The 15,845-nt window shown below is 39.2% G+C and overlaps 1 protein-coding gene across 2 annotated transcripts in view; it reads right to left on the bottom strand.

Annotated features, from left to right (window-relative positions):
• trit1 (tRNA isopentenyltransferase 1) overlaps positions 1-15,845 on the bottom strand; it is a 50,671-nt gene that overhangs the window by 18,665 nt on the left and 16,161 nt on the right. For both annotated transcript variants that reach the window (XM_053675321.1, XM_053675322.1), the window contains exons 2-6: positions 9,813-9,952; positions 6,706-6,805; positions 6,469-6,620; positions 2,688-2,830; positions 2,465-2,576 (exon numbers count right to left, since the gene is read on the bottom strand). In XM_053675321.1, the coding sequence (XP_053531296.1) occupies positions 2,465-2,576; positions 2,688-2,830; positions 6,469-6,620; positions 6,706-6,805; positions 9,813-9,952 (647 nt within the window). The remainder of the gene's footprint in view (positions 1-2,464; positions 2,577-2,687; positions 2,831-6,468; positions 6,621-6,705; positions 6,806-9,812; positions 9,953-15,845) is intronic.

The following is a 15,845-nucleotide window of genomic DNA, read 5'->3' as shown; positions in this document are numbered from 1 at the left end:
GTCATCTTTAGTCCTGGATTAGTCATCTGGTTGCCAGTCATCTTTAGTCCTGGATTAGTGACCAATACTCAAAGCTCAGCTATGCTCAGTGGGTAAAGCACTTCTAGTTTGTGAAATTTTGCACAGTGGAAAAGGTCCATGCACCCTGACCCCATTACCACAGTAATGAGACATGACACAGTGTGTCAAATGAGACCAAGCCTAACTACCTGCCAATTGATACCATATATAGATATATAGATAAGCTGATTACCCTTCACACTAGAAACAACAAACACTAAATAAAATAAAACACTAAGAATATTTCATTTTTGTTGCACTTCTGGAAGTTCCTCTGGAATAATTCAACTCTCAGTCAAGCTGGCCACAAATCCGAATATTCTGAACCTGACTAAGCAAATGGTGCCTATAATGCTTTAGTGTTTTAAAGGGAGGTTTCTTCTCATCCCTTCAAATGAAATGCAGCTTAAGCACTTGCTCACTCCCTCCCTTTACATTATGCAAGAAGAGTTTGGCAGCAACAGGTTGGGACATGTTAAACACAATGATCCCAGAAAACAGGTTCTGTGAAAAAGTGCTCATTCATGCATTTCTCTGATTGTTTTAAAAAAAAAAAAAAAAAAAAAAAAAAAAAGCTTTAAGACTACTTTAAGAACACCATGGCCTTCTTCCAGTTGGGGTGAAGCGGTAAGGCTGCGTTTACATCAAGGGCCTTGATGGACAATTCCAATATTTTGATACAGATGTAACATTTTTTATGTTCTGCCCGTTTACATATAGTTAAGACCTGACCCATATTTGATTTCCATGTTTACATCATTCCCCTTCTCGGCTAACAGCATTTAACAGTAGCAACACCATGGTTGTAGAAAAGACAGTCGTTCCATTGTAATTATTCTTATTGCTTATTGTGGTCTTTAGCATCTTTGCATCTTACTTTTTATTTTAAATTGGCATTGAATCCAGGATGACTGCCTTGTAGACAGTCCTTTATTTATTTATTTTTTTATGGTTGAATACTTTGAATCAGATCAAGGTCTGTGTTTCCAGAAGGAAGGGGATTGGTTGAGAAGACCAGTGAATATATGTCTTATGACTGGTTGAGGGAAACCTGGGAATGTGTGTCTTATACCTACTCTCAAAATCCAGTTTGACTTGCAGGCACAGAGTAGCACATATAAAAGAAAGGTAAAGAGAGAGTACTTGTAAACATTATGTTTGCATGCTCAATTCACTATCTGTTCAATATCTGTGTGCTCGTAAGTCACAGCATCTTGTGTTCTCGGTTAAAGCGCATGTTTGCCTCAATGCGCCGCCTTTGCACTCTCTATTACCATACTGTTTAAACACTATACTGGATTAACAGAAAAAACTGGATGCGAGCATATAGATGTGAGTCAAATGACCAGATATTGGATATGTTTCAGATTTGGAACCTTACTTGCAAGTGGCCCAAGTTGTTTACACACATGCAACAATATCTGATCTGTGTCAGATCAGCTTTAAGTACGTGTTGAAAGGATACTTAAATGATGTCAAGTTATTGAAACAAATGAATGAGAACAAAGAACAAAACAAGTTAGTTGACATTGGCTTTACATCAACACCCATTTCATGTGATGGTTCATTAATCACAGGCGTGCTAGTGCATATTTAGTGTGCTAACTGCAGCTATGCTTGGATTGTTCAATCTGAGATGTTACATATATATTTTCACATGACGTACAATGGTGTTTTAGAGGAGTGTACACATGAAATGCTAGTGTACCTGCTGAAGTGCTGAAAGCTTGACTGAGGTAATAGTACATAGCAATGGTTGTTAAGCACTCATTGGAGAGCCAAGAAAATAAGGCAGGGCTTTGAATTGGTCAATTTAGAAATGTTGACTATCCATTAAACCATCCACTGTATTACAGAAAATACACGGTATTTTCTGTACCGTTTATCCTACACAAGGTCATGGGGAGCCTCGAGCCTAGCCCAGGGGACACCCTGGAAGGTGGCCCAACCGACTGTAGGGCACACACACACACACACACACACACACACACACACACACACACACACACACACACACACACACACAACCAATCACACACTACATAGAATTTGGAAATGCCATTCAACTTAGAATGCATGTCTTTGGACTAGGAGAGGAAAACCCCTACAACGCATGTGTTTGGACTAGGAGAGGAAACCCCTACAACGCATGTGTTTGGACTAGGAGAGGAAACCCCTACAACGCATGTGTTTGGACTAGGAGAGGAAACCCCTACAACGCATGTGTTTGGACTAGGAGAAGAAACCCCTACAACGCATGTGTTTGGACTAGGGGAGAAAACCGGAGTACCCGGAGGAAACATGCAAACCCCGCGCACACAGGGCAGAGGCAGGAATCAAACCCACAACCCCGGAGGTGCCCCCAGGTATGCTGAGTATAGCAACTGAATTCACAGTTAATCACCTGTTGCTCTGGATTTTCTTCTCGTTGAAGCTCTGGTGGAAATCTTTCAGCTCCTTAATCAGCCCTAAAGACAACATCTCATCCACACGCTTGTCCAGCCTCTCATCTAAAGCTACAAGTGGAAAGACAGTGATGACAACAACAGGAAAGAAAATTGAGAAGAAAGTGGTCATCATCATCCATGGCTCTGGGTAATCAACACAGACAGGAGGATCCATCATACCATCCATGTTGGAGTGGAGCCAGAAGATGCAGGGATTTGAAAAACGTAGAGGCCCGCCAAGACCATCTGCCCCGTCTTGCTCTTTCTGCTCGTCCAACAGATGACTGTGCTTGACTCCTGTCTCCTGGAAAACCTGAAGACTCCTGTCAATCAAATCAATCACCATTAACTGGGAGTATCAATACATACAGGAACACAACATACAGGAAATGATTTATAAAAGGTTTCACCTGGCTATGGTCATTTAAAACTACTTGGTCAGGTTCCTAAAGAGTGCAACAGTCTAAGACAGTTAGTTAGTACACCCCAGTCTGTTTAGTATTGAAAGTTTTTTTCTTTTTCCTTTGTTGTGGCCAAAATTACTTGATTGTGCTGCAGCTTTTTATTTTTCTTAAAACTTTTTGATGCAGTTTGCAGAGCTTTTTGTGCTTTTTCGCAGAAAATCACTTGAATTGGTAAAAGTGCACATAATTGTTTTGCATTCATTTATTTGACACTATCCAATCATAGCCATCGGTTAGCTCGTATATACCTTGCATATACATGTTAGCTCATACAAATGTGCGCTTCAAGTGGTCAGTTCCCTTATGATGTTTGCCAAAGCATTTTGAAAAGATTCAGTGGCTGGCTTCACATGCCTCAGAAGAAACGTGCTCATCGTCTCCCTTCCAGTTTGGCAGCTGTAACTAACTAATAAGCAGGAATTAGCTATGACTAACACTAATAAATGCTCAATCTAATCAGCAGGATTATAGAACAAGGTAAATGAGGCCTAGCCTAGAAATTTAACCATCTTTTAATAAAGCCTTTGTAAATGTACTTCAATTATCAACATTGTGCAGAGATTTTAATAAAGTGGATAGTTATTCTGTGGTATTTAACATTTCTGTGAGTTCGGAAATTTCAATAAACTTATTAAACATTAACAAATGTGCGTCACAAATCAGCTGCACGATTATGGAAGAGAAACCACTAGGATTTCTATAAAGGAATTCATTTTCTGATGACGCTTTAACTGATACAAGTATACAGACAAGCTATTGATGTCGGGAAAGCCAGAGATTGCTTGGAAGTCTTGTTTCCTATGTGTCTGTAGTGCATTGTTTTATGAGAACTGGTTAAAGGTCGGGTCAAGAAAAACTGTCATCCAACACTACAAGCATAATCTTGCTCGATGATAGCTGGGAAATACAGCTACGTCACCCATTTCTATCCGTGTCTGCAGGCAAAATTATACAACAGAGAATGTGGGCATGCTTTTTAGACAGAAATACATTCCTCAGTACAGGCATTCAGGAGTCTGTATCTGCTGATGTCTCTCTGAGCTTTCAGTCCAGTCCCTGAATGGCACAATGTGCGACATCCTCCAACACAGTGAGATAAGCTATGCTGCATATCTTATACATACACATTCCTCTCATTAGAAAATCCTTACATGTTTACCGTAATCTAAAATGTCTTCCTGTCTTTTATGTTCAGGTTAAAATCATAGAGAATCTCTACCGAGATATTTTATGTTAAAAGTAGTTAATTTCACTGCAGCAAGTATGCAACAGGACTCAATACTTAGTTTGTTTGTTAATCTCAGAAACATCTGAAAACAGATATTAAGAAGAGGCATGACGCTGCCCTATGAATGAAGCCCACCACCCTGCTTGCTACCACTTGGCCTGTCTATGAGCAGATGATATGACGACTGAGAAGCTGCCACTGTGTCAGAAGCCTCTGTTCCCACAGTCAGGGAAAGCACATTTCAAAAGCAGTGGATCTATTACTGAGGGAGTGAAGGACTGGGACTGGTCCCCCAAAACATGATGACCTCAATTAGCCAAAATGCAGAGAGCCAGATTCACAACCCCCCAAAAATTGGTGTTAATTGGTCCCATGATGGTGATTAAAACCCAACCAACGCATCCGGAAAATGTGTGTGTAGTGTACAGCAGGCTGGTGCAGCCAGAGACACACAGGTGGGGAAACAGATTTTTATAAACCGGTGCCAACATTAAACACAAAAATGGGTTCAGGGTGGGAAAAAAAGGTCATCTTGAGGTTAGTACAGCCCTATGTTCTCATTACGAGGTATTACTGAAAGACGTTTCAAAAAGAAACATCCTGAATTGTTTTATTCCTAACACCACAGCAATTTAACCAACACTAAAATAGATTTCTTTAATAAAGTATGACAAGTTTAATGTTAATATCCATAAAATCTTCTTTTATCATTTATGTTGTATAATAGCAATAAACAGACTTTTACAACAACAACAACAAAAACCTCCTAATGTATAAATCACTTTATTTAGTACCCTAATTATTACTGAAAATTATTTTATGAAAGTTGAATAGCATTTATAAAACAAGAATTAATTAAGTAATTAAAAGTCAAGGCTTAAAGTAACATCGACAGTCCCCTCCAAAATTATTGGAACAGCAAGGCCAATTCAGTTGTTTTTGCTATACACTGAAGTCATTTGGGTTTGAGATCAAAAGATGAATATTAGATGATAGATCCGAATTTCAGCTTTCATTTCCTGATGTTTATATCTAGATGCGTTAAACAACTTGGAACATAACCCATTTTTTCAAGTGATCAAAAATATTGGATACACAAACATATGACACAGGTGTTTCTTGCTGCCCAGGGGTGCCATGTTAAATTGATTATTAAAACAACTAATAGCTCTGAATGTCTACTCTTGGTTTGAGTCCTGGGTTTCAGCTATAAAGACTTCACTTGTTGTTTAAAATAATAAATCAACATGAAGACCAGAGACATGTATATAGGAGAAAAGCAAGCCATTTTGAAGGCATTTTGCAGAAGCATTAAGCCTCTGGTATATGTCGTTTTTTTTCGTGTACGCTAGCGTGTGCGCACAGTTGTACACATAGCCTTTCAAAGTACACTCCATTTGACATGTCCGCGTACACAGGCGGTCAACGCATGCGCATTACGACAACTTGTACTACCCCTCCTGGCCTACAAGAGTCAGTACAGAGCAGTAAAGCAGGTGGTCTGGTGTGAAGGACGACAAGAAGAAGAATCACAATAGGAGGAACAATGCTTGGGCAATTTCTCACCATAATTAGCGCCCATATACCAATCCTTATACTCTTTAAGGCTACAATTATACAAATGTGGGAACTTTCTAACCTGCACTTATTTCCATCTCTTCCGTTTATTCAGTTTTTTCTTCAACTACCTTGAGACTGAACAACCCCGGGTCACTGTTGCCACTTTGTGGAACTGAATCGCGCAAAAGAGTTAAATGCGCATGTGCGACCTGCGGGTACAGTACATGCGGTTAGAAAAATCGGGCCGCATGCGTACAGTACGTGCGTATTCTGCTGATGATGAAATTTGCATCATGCATACTGTATGCTGTTCCTAGCATGTAAAAAGTGAAGCATACTTTCTACTTTAAGCAAAGAATTAGCCTTCCAATACTTTTGGACGGGGCTATAAATGGCTAGATTGATGAACTTTTTTCATTGCCAGTCTTTCCAACCCACCTAAGTTACACACTGGTTACACCAAAGAGATGAAAACAGCATATTTCTAGTGTGACTGCGGCTCTAGTGTGGCTAAGACCAGAGCTGCCCAACACAGCTCATGAAGAGCCATCATATTTTAGAATTAAGTCCCAACTCTAGTTTATGTTCATGAACGGGCAGCTGTGATGGACTGGGTGTATTTTGTTAAAGCGGTCATTAAATGCGCAGGGCAGCAGAGTCTCAGCAACGGTAGCTCTAGCCAAAACACAACTTGAAGTCCACTGCTTACCTTGCAATCTTACGTGCATCATTGGGGTGTAACATGGCCGCCATTTCAGGATCCACATCCATCAGGCGTTTGTGAAGTTCTGGACCTCCCAGCTTCTCCAACTCAGCTTTTGGAATTGAGGAGTGACTCTGAACTCTCTCTGTCCCATTCTCCTGCAGTGGGAAAAACAGCTGAGCAGTCAGAACGCTGCTCCACAATGATCCAAACAGCATAGATGTAGATATACTATATATTTACCACAGGGTCAACAAGAACTTTCCATAAAATGGATTCGATGTAGTAGTTGGTGCCACCAACAATGATTGGGAGTTTCTTCCGGCGATGTATGTCCTCAATGTGTTGCATTAAGGAAGCAGTCCAAAATGAATTTATAGAAACCTTCACTACTACAGAGGAAAAAACTACTAGCCTATATAATCTCTTTGGTTTATTTATAGCTACAAAGTTTAGTTTGGCTAATATATTAGAAAAGCAAATGTATCCTAGATGCATTGTGATTCTCTTAAAAGATTCCACATCTTGTTATACAGGCTTATGCATAATTTCTTTATCTGCATTATCAAATGTTTCTTATGCAATATAAACACTCTGGAAATACATTAACAGACCTGTGAAATCCTCAAGAAGAATAATGTGTAGTTCCCTTTAGGGGGTTTCTACCACGACTATTTCAACTCATCTGAGCTGACCGGTGCTAGAGAGCAAAGTGTTTTTAATCACGTTCTAATTATTATTAACATTAAAATTATTTACAATGTGTTTGACACTTCCTTGTTGTCTTTCTTTTCTTTCTTCGTCTGATCTTTTTCCTATTTCGGCTGAAAAATACCGTTTTTGACCATGTTCAGCTGAAATTGAATAAATATAGTAAAGTGAAGTTAAATATTACTTGTCAAATTTTAACCAAGTTAAACATACTGCACATTGGGGAGTTTTATTTCACATTCATGAATTCAAAACCTTCTCCATTTACCTTAACAGAAAATGAGGGCACCATAATTCTTTAAGTGAGAAAATGGACACAAGATGAAAGATTGTGATGGTGAAAAGGGGCGGGGCTTAAAGGGGTGTCAATTAATACCGGAGAGAACAAAATATGTACACAAGTCATATAAACAGGCAAACTTCAGTCATTATAGATGTCAAGTTAATCAAGCGGTTCCTAGAAAATTCCCACTGTTTTAGCGCACATTAGACCTGATGTTTCATAATAATGTACATTTGCTCTACATACATGTCATTAAAATAGGCTCAAAATTAATCTGGACGGCTCGTTGCGAGCTAACAATTACCTCTGGTCCTATACTTGGAGATTATAATAAAGATCAGCAGAGACCTCTTCGCCTGTCTCCCTGGAGTAATTAAAAGGCAAGACAAGGCCCAAAAGCACTCATCCTCCAACACACACCCACACACACCATCTACACCCTGCATTAGTCTGTTCTCCTGGGAAAGAGATCAAGGATTGTGAGAGAGAGAGAGAGAGAAAGAGAGAGAGAGAGAGAGAGAGAGAGAGAGAGATCGTGAGAGCAGGTTCATCTGTCTGTGACCGAAGACGACGCCTCTAGTTTCCTGTGATAAAATGAACATCGATTACATTCTGTTTTACCCCTTTACACAGGCAGAGGATTGATGAAGCATTAGCATAACATTGCTTGCTATGTTAAAGCAGTAGCTACTAGGATTTCCATCGGTACAAATGCAAATCATATGCATCTGGCTGTGTTTGTGTCTGGACCTGCCCAGTGAGGACTCCTCCCAACTGTCAAAGACAGAGCGCATCTTTAACAGAACTGTACAGGACTGTGGTCCTGGCTGTGCCTAGATGTAATAAATAAAAAGCTTCTAAAGGCATGAATTTAAAAAAAAAAAAAAAAAAACACAGTTAATGAGACTCTAGTTTTAGGGAGGGATTCTACTTGATCATTACTGCAGTGATGCTAAGCAAGAAAAAACATCTGCAAGACGAGCAAGCAAACACTCACCTTAAATTATTCATAGGTTTAGGGAGTGCAAAACTATTCAACCCTTCTTAACCATCAAGCCCTAGTGCTACACTGGCAAATGTAAGGAACATCCTTGGTCGATTATTGTTCATGTTAACAAGCTGAAATTGACTAAATATTGACAAATGCAAGGCAACAAAATAGAAAATCCAAAATGGGCACTTTCTTCCCTCAAACATTACTTTATACAGAACTGTCCTTAAGCAGGCAAATTCATACACTTAAGGTTATGTTAAAAAAAAAAAAAAAAAGCAGTCTGTTTTCTGTCATGTAAATTATTGCTCCATTGCATGCTCAGTAATTAAACCCAGCAGACCCTTGTGTAGAATTTAAAATCGTTTTATTTAAATTAGCCTAACAAAATACCGAAAATTGCTACATTTTATAATGTAGTCGGCAAAATTCTTAACAACTTTAATGAATCTTTAACCACCTGATTTAGTACAGTTAAAGTCCCTGTGAGATCAAAATGAAGGTTTTGTGGCTTTTAATATGAATATGTTCACTTTAAGGTTATCTATAAGCTAGTGTGCTTCAAAACAGTGACAAAATTCACATTTAAAAGATATATGCATTAATAATATACAGTCTCTCTCTACCACCGATACGGATCAACTATTCTGATGACATCATTCTGCACTTCAGCTTCTCATCAGACTTTCCGTCCAATCAAACGCTTTCTAGAATCTGAAGTGTCCCGCTCCCGACACTATAAACATCACCTTGCTGAGGTTTCTGTTGTTGAGCAAGAGAAATCTCAGTAAGAACGGGTCATAAATGCGTCTCTGGCTGTTTGAACACAGGTTTTATTCAGTTTTCCAGCTGTACGTTGGTTAAGAAGGAAACGGCTTTAATTCTTTTACTTTGAAGAAGGAGGTACTTGTGCCAGATCATGGCTTAGCCCGCACTGTGAGTTAAGCTAAACACTATTGGCTATTTAAAGGGGGGGGTCCACTCAGTACCTCCCGGCCTGACTTCCTGTTTCAGCAGAAATTACTTCAAGACGTGAAATTACACTGCAGGTGCAGTCTGAAATAAAATGCTTAAATATCCAAACTGACTGTCTTTCCAAACTGACCGTCTTTCCACCTCCAAGACACACAATCAGGTCATCTTGAAATCTTGTTTTTAAAAAAAAAAAAAAAAAAAAAAAAGAGTGCATTACTGCTTACATAGCAGGTGTCACAGATTTTTGGATTTGGGCCAGAATGTTCCCTAGTGTGCCTTCAACCATTTTTTAAATTATTTTAGCAGGGAAAAAAAAAGAGATAATTTTATTAAGATGCAGGAACCTACTCAAAGTCTCAAAGTTATTAGCTGTGTGCAGAAAAGGATATGAGAGACAGTGCTTTGTTCCTGAAGTCCACCACTGTGTAGCTGTTCACCAGAGGATCCACAAAGCTGATCATGTGATGGGGACACTGTGCCTGCTCCTCTGCTGTCACTTTATTAGTGATGATGTCCAGTCCTTTATAAACCTGTGGCACACAAAACCACAGGCATTACATTACATTGTAATAAACAACTGTTTTACTGACGGTTACAATTACATCAACCAGATAGGATTGTTGTGTCCTGCTACAGACGTGCATCCTGTCCAGGTTGCCTTTGCGCTAGGTGTTACCGAGTCCGGCTCTTATCAGTCCGTACAGGATTTCACAGACTTTATTTTGTGATAGTTGTGGCCAAAAATGCTTGATTTTGTTGTGGACTGTTTCAGAATTTGTGATGAGTTCAGTTTTTTCTGCTTTTGCAGCGAACTACTTGAATTGGCTAAATTGCAACTGCAGGAAATAGTTTGCATGGTCATTCACACTGATGTTTGTTGGAGACCTTTTAGCTGTACTCATGTTCGACACACGTGAATCGAAGGCGGCTTTGGCTGAATGTGTTGCTGTGATGACGTCACATAGCGCGTCTTGGCCCAAATGTGATTAAAACCTGCTGAAATATGCTCCAAGATGCAAGCTCCTCCGAATTTTTAGGAGCTTGCTTGATTTTGCTTTAATCATTGCAATCGTGAAATCTTGGAGGGACTGATTTATGTACTGATTTATGTACTGAATTACGTTACGCTAGCCAGCAAAGCTAGTTAGCCAACATCAGATAAAGATACCTCGACTTAACTAACGTTAGTATCTAACATGGCTTGGTAGCTAGGCAAATTTATGCTGTGTTCACATGTACCATCTTTTTCTAATGAAATCTGCTGGTCAAAGTGTTTTTGTTTTGCCTTTTTCATAAAATTGCAAAATGCAGTTGAAAGCATCCGAAAAGAATTTCAGGGCATTTTTAAAAACATGGTCTACTCTACGAGGTTATTATGTAAACAGGTGTGAACACATTAGGTAGCTAAGGACGTTGAACTACAAAAAATTTGTTAGAAGATTTTACACGGCCAACAAAGCTCGGAAAGTGGTGTTCAAAAGAGGGCTGCGATATCTGCAGTTGAAAGAAATTCTCCGTCTGTCTACTTTACGTCCTTTGGTTGCATTTTCAAAATAATTACATATGTATTCCATCGTGTTTATTCTTCCTGTTTGTGCAAGTTAAGGTTATTCACAAATATTTTCATTAAATCTCAAACATATGGTGAAATGAATAGACTTTTGACTATAAGTACAATAAATGTTGCCAGCTTTATTTCACAAATAATGTGAGCATAATGGTCGAAAACAAAATAATAAAAAAACATTTTAATAGCTTATAAGTTCCTTTGAATCATTTCAAACCCCCCAACCACCTCCACCCCCAGAACCCAGACAGCACCCTGCTTACTCTGTATTTGACAGCTGCCCGTTACTATCCAGCACTGAGGCTCCCGTCTCACAGGATATTCTGGAATTTCAAGGAGCACCTTCAGTTTGGGTTGTCAAGCTTATGATTATTGCTACCCTGCATTCCAAATACGTTATCGCAATCCCTGCAAAGAAACTTGCTGAAATATTAAAATTCTCCCCCCCTCTCGCTGTCTCCACAGGGCACTACTGCCAGGCGCATGCAGAGGTGAGAGGAATCAGTAGGAAAATATTGACAGAGAGTGCTGCCTCGCCCTCCCCAGCGCTATGAGTGATTAAAAAAAAACGCTCAGATGCCTTATCAATACCTCGCAGCACTCAGGAGTCTGCTGCGGCCTTAGTGCTCCTGGAAAAATGCTTGCCTCTGCTTTCCACAGAAACGCCCCTGCCTTTCTTCAACAGCTCCTCTTTATATTCACACAAAGTCATTAACTGTCAACCCGATTGCTGTTTGTTTTTTATATATAGCTTTCAATAAAATAAACAATAAAAGGTCATATTAAAGATAAAGTAATATTTATTTTTCCCTTTTAAAGGCAGTTTACGTGAACAGCAAGTCACATATTTGTAGGATTGATATAAACTGTAAGGAATGCTTTTAAAGTCATAACTGGATTATTTTTTTTAGAAGGATTTATTTAATGTGTGTGTGTGTGTGTGTGTGTGTGTGTGTGTGTGTGTGTGTGTGTGTGTGTGTGTGTGTGTGTGTGTGTGGAAGAGAGAGACAGAAAAAAGCAGACAGATCAATACTTCAGCCACATCTCCATGTCTCAGAGGGGTGTGAGCAGCATGCAGGGCTTCCTGTCTGCCCCAATCACAGCTCCCCAGCCCACTGCTATCCATAATTTCCCAACACCACCTGCATGTTAGCGGACCCTCATGATCTATTTAACCATTAGTACAGGTCTGTGCTGGCATTAGCTGGGATCAATAGTGTCTATTTGATAGGTTAGCACTGCAGTGTTAGGATGTGACCCTGTGGTTTGAGCAGCGTGCTGACAGACGTGCTGCAGACAGTAGATGTATGGTGAGGGAATAGCAGCCTGCCACTTTCTGCCCTCAGGGGCTGCTTTATTCTGCCATCATCATCACTGTGGGTACATGTCAGTGCAGGACAGTAAATCTGACTGACACCAGCATACAGACCCTGAAACATCAGACTCAAGAGACAGTGTACAACAGAAAACACCCAGATAAACAGTGAACAATAAAAACATAGAACAGTCTGGTTTCTAGAAGCTGTTGAGCTTTTCACTGCTCAAACTACACGAACAAGTCATTTCTTAACGCCTCCGTCGACTTTTTTTTTTTTTTTTAACTATGAGCTGCAGATTCTGTCTTCAGACAAATAACAATTAAGTCATTCCTGAAATTCTTTTTTCCGCCGTTTTGTTTTCTGATTTGAGTCAAGTGGGACTAGGCTAAGGGCAGATTTCATAGAATTCTATGGGTGTCTATGGAATACCATTTGAAAAAATAAAGAAATACACCCAGGATATAAACAATAAAAGGAGTAAATGCAGTAATAAATATATCAAATGGGCCAATAAACAAATTTCATCACTTATTTTCACCTTTCATTTTAGTTTTATTTCCTAATGACCTTTTTCATCTCCTAATGAGACTTTTATTACATGAGGACACTTTTACTTCATTCTGCGACAACAACCCGAGAACTGACTCTGTGCCTGAGCCCCTTCGTGCCTGAGCATGAGCAAAACTGCATTTATTTATTTATTTATTGTAGTTGGTGCACTAGTTTAGTGTAGTAGCTTGTGTGACAATATTTCTATGTCTTATACAGTGGCAAGAAAAAGTATGTGAACCTTTTGGAATTTCATGGTTTTCTGCATAAATTTGTCATAAAATGTGATCTGATCTTCATCTAAGTGAAGGGTATTGACAAATATAACGTTTCTAAAATAATGACACAATAAATCCTGATCCCTCATGTCATTGAACGGACTTATTCAACATTCAAAATAGCAGTGGAAAAAGTAAGTGAACGCTTAGAATTAATAAATGGTTGACCCCCCCCTTGGCAGCAGTAACCTCAACCAGGCACTTCCTGTAGTTGTGGATCAGACCTGCACATCGTTCAGGAGGAGTTTTAGCCCATTCTTCCTGGCAGAACTGCTTTATCTCTGTCATATTCTTTGAATGTCTCATGCATATGGCTCTCTTCAAGTCATTCCATAGCATCTCTACTGGGTTGAGGTCTGGGCTCTGACATGGCCACTCCAAAATGCGGATTTTGTTTTTCTGAAGCCATTCTGTTGTGGACTTGCTCCGGTGTTTTGGGTCGTTGTCCTGTCGCATCACCCAACTTCTACACAGTTTCAGCTGACGTATAGACATTCTCACATTATCCTGAAGAATTGTCTGATATACTTGGGAATTCATCTTCCCCTCAATGATTGCAAGCTAGCCAGGCCCTGATGCAGCAAAGCAGGCCCAAATCATGATGATTCCTCCACCATATTTTACGGTTGTGATGATGTTTTCATGATGATATGCCGTGCCCTTTCTACACCAGATGTAGTACTGTGTGGTTTTTCCAAATAGTTCAATCTTAGTTTCATCAGTCCACAAAACATTTTGCCAATACCGCTGTGGAGTGTCAATGTGCTCTTGTGCAAACTTCAGGCATGCAGCAATGTTCTTTTTAGTAAGCAGTGGCTTCCTTCGTGGTGTCCTGCCGTAGATACCCTGCTTGTTCAATGTTTTACGTATTGTAGACTCATGAACAGAGATGTTAGCCAGTTCCAATGATGCCTTCAAATCTTCGGCTGTCATTCGGGGTTGTTTCTTTACCTCATTGATGAGTCTTTGTTGTGCTCTTGCTGTCATTTTGACTGGGCACCCACTTCTTGGTAGAATAGCAATAGCCCCAAAGTGTATCCATTTATAGAATGTTTGCCTAACTGTTTCTAAAGTCTTTGAAATCACTTTGTAACCCTTGACAGCTTTATGTACATCAACTATTCTTGATCATGGATCTCCTGAAAGCTCTTTTTGGCGAGGCATGGCTCACATAAGCGTGTGCTTCTTGTGCAGAGCAAACTCCAAAAGTTTGAGGGGTTTTTATCAGTCAAAGTAGCTGTAGTCCACACCTCCAAACTCATTTTCTTAACGAGACTCCAGGTGTGCTAAAACCTGACTCCAAATAGCTTTTTTCAGGTCATTAACTCAAGGGATCACATACTTTTTCCACAAGCACTATGAGGTTTTTTTGGTTGTTCTCGATAGACATGAAAGATCAGAATTTCTTAGTGTTATTATTTTAGTCACATTATATTTGTCAATACCCTTGACTTAGATGAAGATCAGATCACATTTTATAACACATTTATGCAGAAAACCATGAAATTCCAAAAGGTTCACATACTTTTTCTTGCCATTATTTATATTATATTATATAAACGGTGAAAAAAAATGAAAATTAAAGACTGACCACACAACACAATGGCTGATATAATCTCAGTGTCATAGTGCATCATACACACTTGGTACAAAAAAAAAAGGAGAGTTATAGTTTTCCCCAATTAAAACATTTTTATAAAGCTCATTACATGTACATGAACACACTAACAAGCCAAAATGATAGTTTCTGACCATTTTTTTTTTTTACCTGTTTGTATGAAAAAGTCATAAAAGTGTCATTCTCGACAATGTTAATCTAATCTCGCCGAGCTTCATGGGCAAACCTCACAATCCTAAACGGTTTATAAGCAGCAGGATAGTAGGCAGTTCAATGAGAGGATGGTAAAGCTGAGTTTTAATCCACTTTATTAAAGCAGGCCTTGCAGTACCATACTCTTGTTAATCAGTGTAGCTTTTTAAACCAGCTATATGGGGGAACAAGCAGAGGAGCGCACACACAATGTAATCTCACCTTATTTTGATGCTTTCCATGAGCACTTTGCTGCTCGAAATATGTATAAAATGCACCAACATACCACAATGTTCAGGACTAATAATGAAAAAACAAAAAGGACTGCTGTGTCATTCATAGTCAAGTTGTTTGGACTGGCAGGGAAACGGTGATGTCAATCAGTATTCAATCTCACTCACACACACACACACACACACACACACACACACACACACACACACACACAGTGACTCCACTAATATTGGCACCTTTGGTAAATGTGAGCAAAGAAGGCTGTGAAAATTGTCTATACTGTTTAAAAGAAATTCACAAAATTACTCTGCTCTCATGGAGATCAAACAATTGCAAACAAAACACATGTTTAGCCAAATAAAAAAACTTTGTTAAATATAGGTGTGCAAAAATTAATGGCACCCTTTTAGTCAATACGTTATGCTACCTCACTTTGGATCCATCATTGGTAAATTTTAGTGTTAAAAAACAAGTTTGCTCCTGTTATAATTAGATTATAACAGCTAAAAACAGTTTCTTTCTCTTTCTCTCTCTCTCACACTCTCTAAAGGCAAAATATTGGCCTGAAGACTTTCCACAGGAGAAAACAAAAGTAGCAGTGTAGTAGATGTGTCGTCTCCTCCCATGAAATAAAGTAAATGTTCTCTTCACAGAACACATAGCAGG

Source organism: Ictalurus punctatus, chromosome 24 (genome assembly GCF_001660625.3).
Source record: "Ictalurus punctatus breed USDA103 chromosome 24, Coco_2.0, whole genome shotgun sequence".
Classification (NCBI taxonomy): domain Eukaryota; kingdom Metazoa; phylum Chordata; class Actinopteri; order Siluriformes; family Ictaluridae; genus Ictalurus; species Ictalurus punctatus.
The sequence above is the reverse complement of the archived record's forward strand: the minus strand, read 5'-3'. Positions and strand labels throughout refer to the sequence as shown.